The sequence below is a fragment of the Microcebus murinus genome, chromosome 5, assembly GCF_040939455.1.
Source record: "Microcebus murinus isolate Inina chromosome 5, M.murinus_Inina_mat1.0, whole genome shotgun sequence".
NCBI classification, from domain to species: domain Eukaryota; kingdom Metazoa; phylum Chordata; class Mammalia; order Primates; family Cheirogaleidae; genus Microcebus; species Microcebus murinus.
Window position 1 is genome coordinate 41,068,511 of NC_134108.1, and position 19,061 is coordinate 41,087,571.

General features: G+C 40.1%; 3 protein-coding genes across 3 annotated transcripts in view; 2 read left to right on the plus strand and 1 right to left on the minus strand.

Moving 5' to 3' along the window:
* LOC105857021 (DNA helicase MCM9) overlaps positions 1-19,061 on the plus strand; it is a 70,451-nt gene that overhangs the window by 22,645 nt on the left and 28,745 nt on the right. The gene's annotated exons all lie outside the window — the stretch shown is intronic.
* On the minus strand, positions 206-14,091 carry ASF1A (anti-silencing function 1A histone chaperone). Its single transcript, XM_012739125.3, has 4 exons — positions 13,576-14,091; positions 6,944-7,059; positions 1,905-2,081; positions 206-602 (listed from the first exon to the last, which is right to left on the minus strand). Exons 1-4 carry the CDS (start codon positions 13,682-13,684, stop codon positions 390-392), a joined length of 615 nt encoding a protein of 204 aa, XP_012594579.1. The 5' UTR covers positions 13,685-14,091; the 3' UTR covers positions 206-389.
* On the plus strand, positions 10,566-13,584 carry LOC142870909 (uncharacterized). Its single transcript, XM_076002759.1, has 2 exons — positions 10,566-10,660; positions 12,724-13,584. The coding sequence occupies exons 1-2, from the start codon at positions 10,566-10,568 to the stop codon at positions 13,328-13,330; spliced, it is 702 nt and encodes a 233-aa protein (XP_075858874.1). The 3' UTR covers positions 13,331-13,584.

Sequence of the window (19,061 nt, forward strand, 5' to 3'; positions counted from 1 at the left end):
AAGTGAACTTCGTTCTTTCAAAGGCCAGTAAAATAGTGGTCCAAAGATTACTGTCCAAGAGGCTAACATATCTTGACAGCCTGGTCCAATGATTCATATTTTTCTTTGTAAGTGCTTTAATTACATGTAAAGGAGAAGAAAATAATATATATGCTTTAATTAGAGTAGTTTCAGGACAAATAAAATAACACATTAGAGAAAAAAATTACTTAAAAATAGTTGTATTTATATTCCACAATTTGTTCAAATACTGGTTTTCTTATAAACTTTCTACAGGATGTTTTAAAACAAATTCTTCACATTGTATCTTGACTATGTACTTACGGAATTTCAGGGAAATAGTTCTGTGTTTTTAATAGCTTAATTTGTACTAAAGGGATGGCAGGTGGTCACATGCAGTCCATGTGGGATTCTAACATGACATTTAGTGAGTTTTCTGATGTAGACCATCCCTTTGACGCTGAAGGTAATGCATCTGTTGAAAGAAGTGACTGTAGATTTGGATTACTGCTCTCTGCATCTTCCAGTTTTTCTGTGTTATCTTCCCAATTAATGTGGAATCTTGTGACCCTGGGATTAGATGCCAAAATGTTCCTTTGAAGCTAGAGGAGGAAGAAAATATGGTAAACATTAATAAAGTTAGATCACCATATGCATATAGGAGCTTAATAAATGGTTCTAGTTAGTACTCCTGAAGGGCTAAGTTCATATACAAAGTGTAAGTCAAATAAAGAAAGCACCTTAAATATAATATAAACAAATAAGGACTAGGGCCATGGCAAAGAGATTACTTTAGGTGAATGGAAACATATGGAGAATCTGAGATGATACACATCCAGGTCTTTTACTATTCAACAAAATACCTTCTCTATACTTCTGTTTTCTAAAGGGGAGACAATCTTTTCTTTTTTTGAAGATGAATGCTTCAGAAAATGCTTCATTTGACAAACTGAGTCTCTTCAGATTGCTGTCTTTTTAAGGAAAATGAAAAATTTCCTCACATAAAACCTCATTATTAATGGTTTTAAAGAAGGCTTTTAAAGATGTTTCCCTCATAGAAACAGTATTCTAGTTTATTATATTTTCTGCTATACAAGGTGCCATACAGGAAACTAATAAACTGGATCAATGGAAGGTCCTACAACCAGGATGAAAAATATTCCATCCTTATTATCAGAAAGGAGAACATTCTATTCTGTTGCCCAGTAATTTTTTTTGCATGGTCTAAGAGATAGTGTGTCATGTTCAACTTCCTTTACTTTGCATCCTCACAAGATCCCCAATTACTAAACTGTTATAGTTCCCAATGGAAAATAAGATACTAAATATCTTTGAGAATGGTGAATCACAGATTTCAGCTTCTCACTCTGAATTTAAACTTTTTCACCATCAGAAATATTTAAGAGCTTTACTTTACCTCTACAAATGGCAGATCTTTAGCATATAGGTATTCTGAGATAACACTGTTCACATGAAAAATAAACAGAATTTTCCCCCACAATTGTAGGAAGAGTTATACACAAAAATATCAATTACTGAATAATCAGTATAACAAACATGAATTTGCATGTCCTAAAGATTGAAATGAATAGAATTATGTATGGGAAATGCTACACAGAAAGCCATAAACACAGGCTTATTTCTTATACGAGACACTTTCATTTTCCTGAACCACTAGAGATGCTCAGGTGTCTGCCCAACATTAATTACTAATGACTCACCTAGAGGTAGGGTTTGAGGTCATCCATAGTAATGGAACAATAATTAGTTAGCCCAGTTGGCACAAGGACCTCAAATTTATTTTCTCTCAAAGTCATTTTCATGGTGTACTATGAAACAGCAATAGCAACCACCTAAAAAACTGTACAGTAAAAGTAATTAAAAAGCAATAGTAAGAACATTACCTTAGAAAAGTCTGGTTTTACTGGTGGATTTTCTCTTAATTCTGTTTCAGTATATTCATTATTTACATAATAGCCAACTCTAATGAATTCTTGACCTCGATAGGTACAAGTAATTAGCACAACTGTTACCCCTACTGCATCTGCATCTGGAATGAGTCCTGGATTAGGTGCATCAGCCTAGAATTTAAAAAGAAAAGGAAAACAATAAAAGCTGTTAAGAGCAGGCAAGGCTGGAGTTTTAGTTACCTTGAGCACCATCAGTTGAGGATGCAGCAACAAAAACTTGGGAAATCATACTGGGAAGGCAAATGCTCATTTTTGAGATTGACTTATAGCTAGAAAGTACAGTTCCTTATAAGTATCCTCGATACTTCAAAGTGTCCCCAGACTTCTCTTAGGAAACAATTTTGGCTACAGTGCATGGTGGTTCATGAGGGATTATGCAATATTCATTACAAAACCTTTTATAAAATGTAGTAAACAAAGCAATAGTCTTATTGATTTTAACCTTTTCCAGTCATAATTTTCAGACCTAAATTAGTAAACATTAAAGTATCTCCACACAAACTGTTAGCAGCAAATGGTTATTATACCAGTTTCTTTCCTCAACTCTGGACGCTTATATTCTCACACCCATTCAACCTCACCTCACAGATACTCTAAGAGATAGTATAAAACTGCAAATGGGATGGAAATAGGTATTTAGCAGATTTTCAAAAAGTACTGACAATCGTTTGTTGAGACTACTGAATAGTCACTTTGCTAGGCACTACAGTATAGTGTACTGTTTAAACCACACATATTGTAGAAATTCAGTGAAGGTAAAGATTGTTTTAGGCAATTTTCAAAGACCTTGTTTTGAATCTCAAGCTATTGTAAGCCGAACCCAGAGGAATGCAGAAGGTAAGCAAGCAAGTTAGAGGCGGCTAAGAGCATGAGCAAAGGATAGGACCCTGTCTGCAGCAGCATGTGGAACAGTAAACAAACTCACTGATGGAAGGAGACACAGATTGAGGGGACATAGGCAGTGATAGCTGAGGCATCTGAGCTCCACCTGAGGCAGCCATTCTGGGTGGTGAGTGGGTCAAGCCCCAGCAAATTACCTTACTATTGCTGGGACACCAAGGAACATCCTTGCGCCCAGGTGAATACTTCAGCCAATGTCTCACCTTGGAAACTTTGAAAACTAATGTTTATTGTATGCCTACCACATGCAGATGACACAAAAAGGCATAAAATATCTACCTGGTTATCTAGGCTAAAAACCTCAATCATCCACACCTTTTCTATCTCCTATACCTAGTCAGTCTCAACATTTTTCATTTCTAAAGGCTGAATCTGTATCTTCATCTCTTATCTAGAATATTCCTAAACTTTCTAACTGGTCTCCCCAGCTCTAGCCTATCATGTGCGGTGCTACCAGCATTAGCTATTTAAACACAGATCTGTTCCTATCTCTTTGCCTGGTTTTAAAACCTCAGATGATTGTTCCCATTCTTAAAAGATAAAATCTCACTTCTTTAACTTCATTTATAAGGCTAGTAAAAGTTTGCTTTCAACCAACATCTCCATTCACACCTCCTTGAACTCCACCCTTGTTCTAGATATGAATTACCCAGTTTTTTAAAACATTGTGCTAATCTTTCATGCTCTGTTCCTCTAACAAACTGTTCCCTTGGCCTAAAAGGTCTTTCCCTCACATCCTGAAATATTCATCTTTTGATGCTTACATCAAATGTATCCTTCTCAATGAAGCCCTTTCTAATTCAGAAGGTAGAATCAATAGATTCTTTTTGTACTGGACACAAATCCTCTACAAATGCATGTGCAACAATCTAAATATATGATTACTTTTCAGTCTTCCCTGCTACACACTCACACAACTCAAGCTTTATCCAGGGCAAGAGTCCCATCCAGTTATCTTTGCAATCTCATGTCTGGCACAGCTATGAACACTTAGTATTTTAAAATTCATTCATAACTCAGTTCCTGACCTGAAGGGGCTTATGATTTCTCTGGAGAGACACCAGGATGGGGACAGAGAGCCTGTCCTGGTGAATGTGCTGTGTGTCTTAGTGATCCTATGCACCCCCCTCCCTAAAGGAGTTATGTTACTTCCAGGGTGCCCAGAGGTATTCCAATGTACTGGAAGTGGGTAGAGATGGGAAATATAATTCAGTACTGCTATGGGAACTCTTCACCACATTGCTTCCCATACCCTCAGTAGTAATTGGTTCTAGACATGTTTGTGTTTTAAAATTTGTTTGCAAATATTAAAACAACTAAAATTGAGCTTTAGCTTGAGCAAATTTGGGTAGAGAAACTTACAGTCCTCTCGGATCATTTAAGATGGATAAGTGCTGCACAGAGATGTTTGACTCTAGCCAGCAATAGTAGGCAGATGTTTGGACATCTTCCTGCTAGCCTTTGACCTACTCACAAGAGAGCATGTTTAACTATTCTGAGAGGCAAAATCATGGCAGACCAGGAGAATATTACAGCAGTTTAAAACACAAAACAAAAGGTGTACTTTAGCTTCTGTCTGTGGATAATGGTGAATTTTGTAAAATATATGGGCCAAACAAATGACCTAAACCACACTGTGCCGCCTCTGTTCTTATTGGCAATGATACCAAGGTAAAGCTACTCAAAAATCACCAGAAGGAAACATTTTTGCATAATTTTTTTCCTACAGCACTCTCAGCCAAAAGCTTAGGAGTGTTCTTAACATAAACACAAAAGATTTTCAAGGGTTTGTTTCAAAAATAAGGCATTTACTTGCAAGTTTTCAGAGTAGCACAAAAAGGTATATCACTGTATATCAACTCAAGTTTCTTGTACGGTATCATGAATCATCATCCAAAGTATGGGTTCCTCAGGCTTGTGCGTCAAAGCAAATCCTGCTTCTTTATATAACAATTCCATGAAGCTAAGAGAGTAAAAATTTAGTTCTAATTATAGCAACAGGACACTATTAGTTAGTGATAGTACTAAATGCTTTATTTTTCATAACATTCTTATGAGGTAGAATACTGTCCACATTTTATAGATGACAAGAGTGACCAAGGAAGGTTAGGGAGGTTGTCTAAAGTCACATATGGCTAATAAGCAGAGGAGTCAGGATTTGATCCAGGTCTATAACTGCAGTGCTTCCTCCCCCAGAACAGGGCATTGTTACCTATGTATTTTACAGCCTTATGCACTCATACAACTCAGGTCAACAGCATTTTTAATTAGCATATTTGAGCATTTCTTAACCATTTGTTTAGATACATCAAATTATTTTTTAGAGACAGGGTCTTGTGCTGTCACCCAGGTTGAAGTGCAATGGCCCAATTTTAGCTTACTGCAGCCTCAAACACTTGGGCTCAAGTGATCCTTCTCCTTCAGCCTCCCTAGTAACAGACTACAGGCACGCATCCTCATACTCGGACAATTTTTTTTTCTTTTTTCTTTTTTTTAGAGGCAGGCTGTCACAGGCTGGTCTCAAACTCCTGGCCTCAAGCAGTCCTGCATCGCTGAGATTACAGGTGTAAGCCACTGAACCTGGCAGGATACATTCAATTATTTGTTGCTTTTTAACAAAAAGCACTAAGGCTAGAAAACCAAGACTCTGAATTATAAATTTAGGACAGGGAGGGAAAAGTGGCAGCTCTAGTAATGGCATGTGTCTAAGTGATTCTTCCCCAATTTCTGGTGAGATTATTTGACCAACAGCATTCATTAAAATGGGCCCCACCTGGAAAGTGAGAAAACATGGAGGTCAGGGATAGGAAGAGTTAGATTTTCTTTCTGGATTAAGTCTTTTCAGTGGGTTTTACTTAACTGTTAGGTAGAAATATTCGTAACAAAAATAGTTTTTTCAAAACCTATGGCTAGGCCAGGCACAGTGGCTCAGGCCTATAATCCTAGCACTCTGGGAGGCCAAGGTGAGTGGATTGTTTGAGCTCTGGAGTTCATGACCAGCCTGAGCAAGAGCGAGACCCCGTCTCTACTAAAAATAGAAAGAAATTAGCTGGACAACTAAAAATATATAGAAAAAATTAGCCAAGCAGAGTGGTATGTGCTTATAGTCCCAGCTATTTGGGAGGCTGAGGCAGGATTGCTTGAGCTCAGGAGTTTGAGGTTGCTGTGAGCTAGGCTGACGCCATGGCACTCACTCTAGCCTGGGCAACATAGTGAGACTCTGTCTCAAAAAAAAAAAAAAAAACTTACAGCTAGTTACTCTTCGGACTATTATAATAAATATCTTTCTTGAATTAAGAATGGATAATTGAGAAATGACTGAATACTTTTACATAGCTATTTAACATGGGTTAAAAGAAATAACACTTTTGAATACAGAAGACAGTGTCTGAAGACCTGGCACAGACCCATATACTGTGAGTGGTATCTAAGAACATAATTTATATTAGAATTTCCCCTCACAAATAACTGGTGGGGCAATAGTATATTTGTAACAGTAGTCCTCTGTAAGATACATAGATTATTAGATGCTGCAGTAAACCACCAGACTTTGATTCCAACAACCAAAGATCACCCATCTCTATCTACTAACATACCTGTTAACATAGCTCACTTACTTATTATGCTGAAATAAAGTTGTTTTTGTTACATCATCACCATTCCTAGTAGCTGAAACCATAAACTAAAGATGCATTACTAACTATTCTAGTTAGTAATAAGCATTTTGAATCCATGTTTTGGGCTGCTAGACAGCAACCTGGGAAGTCTGATCCTAAGGGACTATTCCCAGAAGAGCCCAAAATTAACCATCATGTACGCCATGATATAGTATAAAGTTTACTGTATGTTGTGCATCTCCCTAAAGTAAATATCACATTAACATTTCTGATCATATAAAACCAGGAAGTAGAGTTCTGTTGTGACACACAGATTGCCTAAAACATGATGGAAGCAAGTTAAAAGTGAATATAGCAGAAGCAGAATGATTTAACCCAAAAGAAAATGGATAAGGAGGAGATAATACAGTCTATTTAGAAACATTTGGCATACACATTTACCAAGATTTATCTTACCTGAAATACAAACATGTGCCTTCCTGCAGGAACAGGACCCACTAAAACAGAATCTAAAACTTGATCGTATTCTTCACTTTCTGCAGAGCCCACATAGATAATTTTCCACTCCAAGTCTAGGGTAAAAACCAAAGCATTATTTCATACTCATTAATTACATTACCAGATGACATGAAAAACCTTTTTAATGTCCGCTTAACCATTTATTGGCTGCCAATATTGGCTTCTTATAGCCGAAAATCCAGAGAGGCGCTGAAATGCTCCTTATAAAATTCTTACCAGAAATCACACTTTATGCCAGAGTTTCTCAAAATGCTCTTTTGTGAATCACTGGTTCCTGGACAGTGCTCTTCACAAATAACATAGCCACAAACTTGGAAGATGCTATAAACCTTGTCTTGAGGATTCATAAAGCACACTCTAGTGTCCTGAGCTATCCTTCAGTAAAGAACACCAGTAACATTAATCCAGCATTTCCCAAATTTATTTGGTTATAGAATCCCTCCACCCCTTTTTTATGTCATTTTTTTAACACCTTCCTCAACACACGTTAGAAGGGCTGCCCTATACTATGTTGCAGAGACTCAAATCATCATAGAGCTCCAGAGTGGAAAAATCATTATGAGCAAACCTCCCTTGAGGCTCAGAAGTGGCATCAGCTTATCAACTCTTAAAGGACCACAGTTGTGTTTTTTTCCTTATGCCACTCTCCTCATGTCATACATTCTTTAAATTAGGAAGAGGAAACTGAGATCTTTACACCACTTAATACAATAAAGTATATTCAGTGGAGATAGGTACAAGTAGACAAGACACTCAGATGTACCCCAAGACATTATATGTAATTCAATCTAGCAGATTTTATAATGTGCTCTGTGAGGAGAACCCCAAGATGAGCAGAACTGCCACTCTTTGAGGGAGCTTCCTTTTCAATAGGGGGTTAGAAGACAACTCCATACAAATCACCTCTGAGAGACCTCATCCTCTTAGGGTGTTTCGCACTATATGGCCTGCCTGTTGCATTCACTACTCTGAGACTGTACAAACACTCTCAAAGGGGTGTGTTTCTAGGCCATTCAAGGAGAATCTAGTTAGTGCCACTGTGTGTTGCCACTTTTGCATAACTGTGTAGATATATTTATGTTCCCCATATTGATAGAAATAGTATAGGTACTACTTCTTATTCATACTGTATTATAAACTGCCAATTTACTGAACTGAAGGCTCCTTTAGATTTATATTTTCTCTTAAGTTAGTAGTCATTTTCTGAGGACCTATTATGTCATGGTTCTGTCCTAGACCACTTATATTTTCCAGCTTCTAGCACATTTCCAGATGCAGAGTCCTACATCTTTTTTTTTTTTATTTTTTTATTTTTATTTTTTATTTTTTTTTTTTTTAGACTAGTCAAGTGCAGTAGTGAGGAGGGGGGAAAGTAGTAGAACAAGGAGTTCAATCTGTAACTGACTGTGAACAATCACGTGAGATAACTCACTACCTTCGGACCAGCCAGAGTCCTACATCTTGACATCTCACAAGATCATTTATTTGTTGCTGGAGATAAAGAGAAGAAACAAACAATATGCATATCTCATCAGATACTAAGGCCCAGAAGTAGGAGCGTGCTTGGGATGTTCAAGAAAAAGCAAGGAGGCCAGGGCTGGAGCAGAATGAGAGCAAGGGGGAAAGTAGCCAACCATATGATAGGGGATGAGGCGCACGATCAGATCATGCAGTTTTGAAGGCCATCATAAGGACTCTGGCTTTTACACTGAGTGGCCTGGGAAGCCATGGAGGGTTTTGAGCAGAGTGACAGAGTGATCCAACTTTCATTTTAAAAGGATTGTTTTGACTGCTGTGTTCTGTACAGACTGTAAGAGGCAAAGGGCAGAAACAGGAGAATATTTCAACAACTGAGGCAAGAAATTATGGTGGCTTGGACCACATGTAGCCATGAATGTGTGAAGTGGTTATATTTTGGATAAATTTTGAGTTGGAAGCAACAGGAGCCACTTTTTTTGGCAGAGGGTGAGAGAGAAATTATCAGGAGTTAGTTTTAGACATGTTTGAAATGTCTACTAGATATCTAAGTGGAGATACTGAATAGGTCTGGTAAAAATTTGGAAACTTTCAATGATATGTAAAGCCATGAAAATAGTAGGGATTCCTAGTGAGTGAGCCTTTGGGCTTTCCAAACTTAAGAGGTTAAGAAGATGAAGAATCAAAGTAGGTTACAAATTAGTAGCCAATGAAGTAGATGACCCAAAAGCCAAGTGAAGAAATTGTTAAGGGGTGTGAAAGCTACTAAACTAGCCAAGTAAGGATGAGACTAAGAATTGTCACATGGGGTTTTCATAAAACTTTAATTTCATATGTATTTGTACCACTACATATAATACTGTTGGTCTTCTAATTGGTGTAAGTCAAATTGATATTTGTGTAGGAATTGTAGGAACTGGTGTAGGAATTGTAATTTATATATATATAATTTTCATATATAATCTTTTATAAAATACCTACTATGTGCTGGGCATTGGTCCTGCTGCTTCAAGCCTGTTGCTTAAACCTCAGCAGCCTTATCATATGAATCTAATTATCCCTATGATGCAAACAAAGTTGAAACTCCAAGAGGTTAACCTACCTATATTCACAGTTTGTAAATCAAAGAGTAAGAATTCAAGCTATGCCTGCAACTCTAAAGCCTGGGCTTTTTCCAGAAACCTCACTGGGAAGATAAATTCTTTCTTTCTAGCTCTCAAATTAATAGTGGAATAAGGGAACTTAATTGCAGGGGAAAGCATGAGAGCAGAGGGGGAGAGAGAATCTAACCTTCATGAGAACAGGCTGAAGTTTAGGGAACACCTGTGTGTTGATTTTGCTTACGAGATGCTTGCTGTAGCTGAGTCTCAAATGCTCAGTGCTTTTTAAAAAATAAATTATCCATTGTTTTATTATTTTTTTAAACTCAGCTTTCATTTCATTTCTCTGCCTTCAGTATTTAAAGATGGAAGGGAAAGGATACAGTCAGATTCTTTATACAGGTTCTCAGCTGAAGTTTATTTTTTTAATATTTTTTTGAGACAGAATCTCACTCTGTTGCCCTGAGCAGAGTGCCATGTATCAGCCTAGCTCACAGCAACCTCAAACTGCTGGGCTCAAGCGATCCTACTACTTCAGCCTCCCGAGTAGCTGGGACTACAGGGGAGTGCCATGATGCCCCGCTAATTTTTGTATTTTTAGTAAAGAACGGGGGGTCTCACTCTTGCTCAGGCTGGTCTCGAACTCCTGACCTCAAGTAATCCTCCCTGGCCTTGGCTTCCCAGAGTGCTAGATCACAGGTGTGCCACCCTCTTAGTTGAAGTTTATTTATTTAAAGTTAACTAATTGTTTCATTTAATCATGGTAATCCCAGTGTGAAAGTATCTTCATTTGTGGTGGGAGTGAGTAAGAGAAGTCACTAAGGGAATCTAAGCTAATTATGATACTTGGGAAGACCTGTGGTCTAGTGGAAAGTATGTAGTCTTTAGAAATGGAACAAGCTTTGAAGTTGGAAAGTATGAAGCACCATGCTCAATTCTGGTGCACTATAAATATTCAACAGACAGTAGCTATAATTATTGACATGTATAAACTTAAAAATGTCAGAAAGGTCAATCAAAACTTGTACACTCTTGGTAATCATCAGATTAAAGCACCTCCAGGGTCTCCCATGTCCCAGTATGACAGGAAAGCTTCTGGTTAAATCTTGACCTCTCATTTTTTAGGGCTGCCCCACCCAACAATGGCCTTATATTAGAAACAACCAAATTGTCTCAAGAACTCGAGGCTTTTTCTAAAGCAAATCTATAGGGCAGCTTTTAAAGGAAAGTAAAAATATTTGGGGGTTGCCGGGCGTGGTGGCTCACGCCTGTAATCCTAGCACTTTGGGAGGCCGAGGAGGGCGGATTGCTCAAGGTCAGGAGTTCGAAACCAGCCTGAGCGAGACCCCGTCTCTACCAAAAATAGAAAGAAATTAATTGACCAACTAAAAATATATATACAAAAAATTAGCCGGGCATGGTGGCGCATGCCTGTAGTCCCAGCTACTCGGGAGGCTGAGGCAGTAGGATCACTGAGCCCCGGAGATTGAGGTTGCTGTGAGCTAGGCTGACGCCACGGCACTCACTCTAGCCTGGGCAACAAAGTGAGACTCTGTCTCAAAAAAAAAAAAAAAAAATATTTGGGGGTTGCTAACAAAGTATGAAACATGGTGACCAAACTCTAGTTTGAGACTTCAGACAAAGTCATAATTCTCTTCAGAATATTCTGTAGTTTAATTTCAAGAACACTTTTTTTTAAGAACTATAATATAAAAGTATGGAACCTATAAGGAGCCTTTGCTAAGTACACGCAATTTCCTTAATCCACATAGCCTCTAGGTGGAGTACATAGGCATGGCACCTTTTTGAAAGATTCCTTTGCAGCTTCAGTATGACTCAGCTTAAAATATTTTTTAAAATACTAAATAAATGCTCAGTAATGGCTCCCTGAAATTGAAGTGTACCAGTGGAAGTACGTGTATTCTTGACATCACTATTGTGAAAACCCAGATGTGATTCAGCTGAGTTTTGAATGAATCCCAGTTAAAAATGGAACATGGTTTGGCATTTATAAATGGCTGGTTTCAACTATCCAATGTAAAGGCCCTGTAACAGCATCTTGAATCATTTTCCTTGTTCTGAGTTAACTCCTAAAATGGAAGGCATCACTTGAGAAATACCTGTAATTTGGGGAATTTCTAACGCCTAAAACACTGTTATGTAAGCCAGAATGGGTCAATCAATGGTTTTTCTTATATTTGCCCATTTTTATGTGAAATTGGGAATAAAAAGGAAAAACTGCTGACTGTTAGATATGAAAAATGGGCCTGGTAGCTGAAATGCTTATCGTAGTATTATGGAAGAAAAATCAAATGATTTCAGAATAATAAGAATACCTTTTAATATTATTATCAATGGCCTATTTAAATATTAGTTTATTTTAATAAATGAATCATCCTTCAGAATATGCCCTCTATAAAATATATGTGCATTTATGTTTTATATATGTATTAAAACAACAGACTCATTAAAGTATTGTGGTTAAAGGAGACAGGGAAGGCACTGAATACACAGGACTGTTACATTGTATATGTCTGTACAACTTTTTGAAAGCTTATTACAATGAGCATATATTGCTTTTATAATTAAAGTTAACACCCTACATAAGATACATTTTAAAGATTAATTTTTAAAATAAAAATGTTTTATATGCCATGATTAGCTGAATAATATTAAGTACTTTGTTTAATATATTTGTAAGTTCAAACAACCATGTCCCCTGTGCAGTTGTAAAATTAACACTAATAAACTTTTCCCCCTCAAATTTTGAAAATGAAATACTGGATTACTTTATTAAAATCTAAGAAAAACAAAGGTAAGAAACTGTCGTTTCGCTTCATAAATACTTATTACTGAACGTATTAAAAATATTTATCTTTTTCGAAGACCTTAAAACGTATTTAGAAAATAGACTAAAAACGTTTGCATTGCCATCAGGATCTTACCATTAATTTCCTAGCCCACGTTTGTGTTTTATGTTCAGAGTGTGATATGCATGTTTGGATGTGGAGTTATTTTAATAAGATTTCAACACGTTTTTGAAGAAAGCCTTTGAGACTATTTAGAAGCCAGAGATAAAGTCCTGGAAATTATTTAAGTATCTTACTTATTTCTGCTCTTGGGTTAAATGTAACTTCCTAGCTTAGCTATATTTTTCTTCCTGAGAGAAGATTTTCGTCATTCAGGGAAGGCAGTCCCGGTTGGTCCGGAAGCCCGCGCACTAGCATCCCCGGGCGTCCCGCGCATCCCGGGCGCCGGCCGGGGAGGACCGGCCGGGAGGACCCAGGGCCCCCGGGGAGCGCCGGCGCCCGGCCCGCGGCGCGGAGGGGCCGAGCCTGCGCCCGCCTCCCCCGCTGGTTGGTCGAGGAAGCCAGAAATCAGCGCGAGGACAGCCTCGCTCTCCTCCCCGCAGCAGCCGGGCACGGCCGGCCAGGAGAGTACGGCAACTCCGCCGTCAGCCCCACTCAGGGACGTGCCTCTCGCTCGGGGCAGGAAGGCGGGCGGCGGGGCGAGAGGAGGCGTCGTGACGCCGGGGTCGCGAGCCCAGTTCTCCGCTCGGGGTAAGATGGCTCCGCTCCTAACTCGCCGGCGCGACCACACGCACGCCTCTCCCTCCCAGCCTCCCCGCCGGGGCCGCGAGGGTCGCGGAGGCCGTTCGCGGCGCGGGGCCAGCCGGAGCGCCCCCCCGGCCGGCGCCGCGGGCGCGAGTGCGGGTCCCGCGAACCGCCTGCCCGCCAGACAAAGCTGACAACATGGCTACCTCCGCTCGAACAAGTTCCTCGCAAGTTGAGCCGCGGCGGGCGCCGGGGCTGCGGCCGAACGCAGCGCGCGCCTCGGCCGCCGTCGCCCGTCAACTTCAAGTTTCCCTCCGCGGAGCCCGGCCCGCAGCCCGCCCGGCGCCGAGGACGGCCGCCCCGCCGAGGCCGGGCCCGGGAAACTTTCAACGTCTGCAGCCCGCAACTGACAGCCCGGGCGGCGGGCGTCGCGACTCACCTTCAGACAGGTCCTCGATGCACTCGAAGGTGATCTCGAACTGGAACGGGTTGTAGAAAGGAGAAGGGTTATCCAGCACCACTACATTGTTCACCTGAACCTTTGCCATATTTTGAAAAAAAAAAACAAACAATGGGAACTGGGGCTTGTTGCGGCACAATAAAGTCCAGCGCGTGGCCGCTCGGGAGAGCGCAGACCCCCGCCCCGGTGCCTGCCCGACGTCGTGCAGCGGCGACTTGAGAAACTTTTTTTTCCTCTTTTTATTTACACGGGAGCACTCCACAGTGTTTTGCAGCTTTCCTATTTCACTAAACTACAGCCCATTCTGCTCTGATAACTAGCAGCGTTGCCCGCGATTGGCTGCACCCGGGCTCTGACCCTCCTCCTCCAGCGAGGGCCTCGGCAGCGAGCAAGATGGGCTCCCGCTCCCGGAACGGACTCGGAAACTTTAACTGCGGCTCCACCTGCTGGTGTGGATTAGGACAAAGGCGGAGAACAAAGTGAGTGGAATAAGGGCTGGGAGGCCCGCGCGGAGGCCGCCGCCGGCGGCGGGGGGAGGGGCGCGCAGGCCCCGCCCCCGGCCCGGCGACTCCCGCGCCTCACGTCGGGCGTGGTCGCGCCGGGGGCGTGGCCGCGCCGGGGAGGCGTGTCCCCGCTTGGGGGGCTGCCATCCCGGGCTGTGCCCGCCCCTCGGAGTTGCTTCGTGTTGGTTTTTTTGATTTTGGGGTGGTTTTTTTTTTCCTCCTTTTAACGGTCTTTTTACATCAGTGCAATGGCTATGCCGGCTCTCCTGAATTTAACAGATGAAATTCGGTTGTCTACACTAGGTTAGGTTCAGCCATGTGTCGGGTAGTATTTGGATTAGAGAGAAGGGTTGGTTGCAGTGGAAATAAACTGCATTTTATAGACCGATGTCAGCTCCAAAAGAGCAAAGCCATTTTGGAAATCTAGTTCTTGGCCACTGTACGTTTGGGCACGACAGCGCCGTTGAGTAGACACAAAATGAAGGGCAAGGAGATGATTTTCCACACACACTACTTGGAAAATAAAAATCGGTAATCTTTGGGCTGCACCTGAGTCTTTCTCCCATTTCAGATCTGAAAAGTCCTAGAACAGCAAAAAAAAAAAAATTACAAGAGATGTGATCAGTTACATCCCAGGTTACTGCCTTTTGGGCAGTGTAGCAGGAACATAAAAGGAGAAAATGCAAGTGTCAGAAGACCAAAAGAGCAACAAATGTAACAGGAATAGGAAAGAACACAAAGGCACACCAAGACATTTGGTCTTCAAAAAAATGTGGGACCTAAACTGTTAGCAAATAAAAATTTATGGCATGACAAGTAAATTCTGAGGAGCCTTTGCTTGCCTGTACTGAGAAAATGTAGTTTATGCTTGACTAGTATTGTGAGGAAAGGGAAATCTTTTAACACGTTTGTGAACTCAAACTATTTCCGTTTCTTAAGAGTGGCGGCATAAAGGTTGGTTTTGTTACTTGCTATTCATAAACCATTTTTTTTCCTTAAGTGTTGTTAATGAAACCGCCAAACTTGAGTGACTCCCAAGCAGCTAACCATATTGCAACAGATAAGTCACTTAGAATGTCTTCATTTACTAAGTACCCAAGGGCAGCATGCCTGATGCCAGGAGGGATCCATGGAATGTAACCCTCAGCTCACTTCTCTACAGATTACTTGGGGTAAGGATGGCTCAAAGAGATTATTTTGGCTCTAACCTGAACAAAGCCTATGCTAGTGGTAGGGCAGAAATAAATGAACCTAGTTAGCTGTTGTTATGGACTTAAATATGTGTCCCTTGAATTTATATGTTGAAGAACTCTAAATCCCTAGTACTTTAGAATGTAACTGTATTTGGTGATTGGGCTTCTAAAGAGGTGATGAAGTTAAATGAGGTCATTAGAGAGGACTCCTAATCTAATCTCGTTGGTGTCCTCATAACAAGGGGAAATTTGGACATAGGAGCACACGTGCACAAAGGAAACAGCAAGAAGGCAGCCATTTGCAAGCCGAGGAAAGAGGCCTCAGAAGAAACCAGACCTACCAACACTTTGATCTTGGATTTCTAGCTTCTAGAACTGTGAGAAAATACATTTCTATTCTCCAAGCCACCTAGTCTATGATATTTTATGGCAGCCCTAACAAATTAATATAGCTATAAGATTTTTTCTTCATAATTAAGCTTGTTTGAGAATTGGAACTTAGTTAATCCAAATATTGGTCAGTTATTGAGTGCTTTCTGTGGTATGAAATGAAGTGGTCGTTTAGCCTTGCCAGTAGGAAGGAGTAGTGCATTGTGGAATGGTGTGCTGTGGCCATTCTTCAGAGGAAGTATCTACCATTGGGCACAGCTTGATCTCTGAAGAGACAAGATGTAGCATCCCTCCATGGATCCAGGTACCTATACAGAGGACTTCTAAAAATCTGAAGCTTGAAGTTAAATTGAGGTCATGCACAAAACAAGATGAAAGAGTGAATTTAAATGTACTAGAATCAAATTGAATTAAAGTGTATTAGAACTGGCATCAAATCCGTTCTCAGTCCCTACCCACTATAAAAGTTACCATAAGAATGGAAGTACTAACCTCTTGCCTTTGTTCCAATCCTAGATTTTACCTGGAGAAATTAAATTATCACTGTGTTGAATTGTCTTTAAAGAGTCATTTGTATTATTGTTCCCTTTTCTTTTTTTGAGACAGAGTCTCCCTCTGTTGCCTGGGCTAGGGTGCTATGGCATCAGCCTAGCTCACAACAACCTCAAACTCCTGAGCTCAAGGGATCCTCCAGCCTCAGCCTCCTGAGTAGCTGGGAGTACAGGTGTTCACCACCATGTCCAGCTAATTTTTTCTGGTTTTAGTTGTCCAGCTAATTTCTTGCTATTTTTAGTAGAGACAGGGTCTCGCTCTTGCTCAGGCTGGTCTTGGACTCCTAAGCTCAAGCAGTCCTCCCGCTTCGGCCTCCCAGAGTGCTAGGATTGCAGGCATGAGCCACCATGCCCGGCTGGCCATTGTTCCCATCTTTTAAAAAAATTCTCATGTAAGGCTTGTTGTTTTAATATGGTCTTTAGTTAGTTTAAAAGGCTCACTTTTACTAATGACAGTTTTAAATAAAATTTTCTATATATAAGTGGAATATAGAGATTTGCTGGAGTTTACAGATATTTCCAAATGGAATAAATTATATAGTACTGATTTTAATAATAACTCATTACATATATACAGAGAGCACTTATTATGTGAAATTTTTGTGCTGTGCTCTGTGAAATAGAGATAAAATATATGAAGACCTTATGGTCCAGTAGGAAAGGTAACTATGTAATCAAATAAGTATGGTACAGAATAGAAAGTGTTAGATGCAACTTTAAGCAATTATGTTAAAAAAGGCAAAAAAAAAAAAAGATGTTTTCTTTACCATTTGTAAAAACTTTTAAATAACATGTTTTTGAGCCTCGCAATATTCTATGGTAGGAGAATAAGGTATTATCATCCCATATGACAAATGAAGACACTGGCACTCAGAAACCTGCTACTCTAATTACTGTCCTAGTATCTTTCTACTCTCAATACCACGTCAGGTAAAATTTAGAGCGGCCTTTATGTATAGGAAAATAGATTGATATCATCTTCTGGAAGAACACACAGGCTGGCAGACACTGTAGTAATGACTGGTTCAATGAACTCTTGAGGAATAAAACTCCATTAATGAAGTTGGCCCAGGTACATACTGGGAATGAGAGGAGGACCCAGTCAAGCCAAAGCTGGAGGAGTCTCCCTGTTGAAATACTACAGATGTTGAACTTCCTGTTGCAAAAGGAACCATTGGGAAATAGGGAGGATGGAGCTACTCATCCTGGAATGCATCCTTATACTTTTTATAAGGTTTCATGTCTGTGACATAAAATGTACTCCCTTCCCATTCTCTATTCTATCTCATTAATAAAAGTTTCATTGTTTGGTCTTGATTGCTACCCACCATTAGGTTAGACGTTTCTTAAAGATACAAGCTATATCTCATCCCTTGTCCGTATCTGGACTATACTGTTAAACACTTTGGATAGTTTTAAATATCATTTAGCTTTCTGAAGCACCATGATTATGTTTATTGACAGTTTCTTGATGTTAATATTATCATACATCTTTGATCAAAAAGAATGTGAATGGAAATGCCTAATAATTACTTTGTTTCTTATACCTAGTTTTTTTTTTCTTTAACCACGTCTTCTTGTTCTTCATAAATGAAGCTCCTTCTAACCTCATTTTCCTCTTGAACTCATTCCCCACTTATTGTCCATCTTCCTTCGTGTTTTATATTCCATCATTTTCTCTCTAACCCGCATCTCCCATTCATCAGAGGCTCTTTTCTTAATACCAGGAAAAAAGCAGTGATCAGTAGAGAGAGCACTCACATCTTTAAAACATTTCTAGGCTAGCCCACTGCTTGCACTAAGCCATTGCTAAGCTTTTCTAGTTGGTTACTATAGAGACAAATGACATTAGATGGAGTCATGCTTGGCAAAAGCTAGGCAAGTAGGCAAGGCCATTTACAAAGAGTCAAAAACTAGAAAGGATAGGGAGGGGAAAGGTTTCACAATTGAGCTAATAGGCAATTAATTGGTAGGTAGTTGGTTAGTAGAATTTGCCTGCTAAGGCTTTGAATCCAGCATAGAAAGAATCCACCTCCAGGTACAGCTGGTGCACATTATCTTTTTTTTTTTTTTTTTTTGAAACAAAGTCTCTGTTCCCCACGCTAGAGTGCTGTGGCGTCACCGTAGCTCACAGCAACCTCAAACTCCTGGGCTCAAGCAATCCTCCTGCCTCAGCTTCCCGAGTAGCTGGGACTATAGGCATGCACCACCATGCTCAGCTAATTTTTTCTATATATTTTTAGTTGGCCAATTAATTTCTTTCTATTTTTTTAGTAGAGATGGGGTCTTGCTCTTGCTCAGGCTGGTTTTGAACTTCTGAGCTCAAGCACCACACCCGGCCAATAATATCTTTTAAATAACAGCTTTGTTGAGATATTATTCACTCAATTAAAGTGTCTGAGCCAATAGCTTTTAGAATATTCAGAGTTGTGCAGCCTTGACCACAATCAGTTTTAGAATATTTTCATCATCTCAAAAAAGATTCTTTGTGGCCTTTAGCATCCCCCTCCTCACCCCTGTGCTCTCATCCCCTAGCAATAGGCAACCACTAAATTACTTTCTGTCTGTATAGATTTGCCTATTCTAGACATCCATATAAATGTCATCATATAATATATAGTCTTTTGTGACTAACATCTTTCAAGCATAATATTTTTGATGTTTTCATCCATGCTGTGACATATATTGATACTTCTTTTTTTTTTTTTTTTTTTTTTTTTTTGAGACAGAGTCTCACTTTGTTGTCCAGGCTAGAGTGAGTGCCATGGCGTCAGCCTAGCTCACAGCAACCTCAAACTCCTGGGCTCGAGTGATCCTTCTGCCTCAGC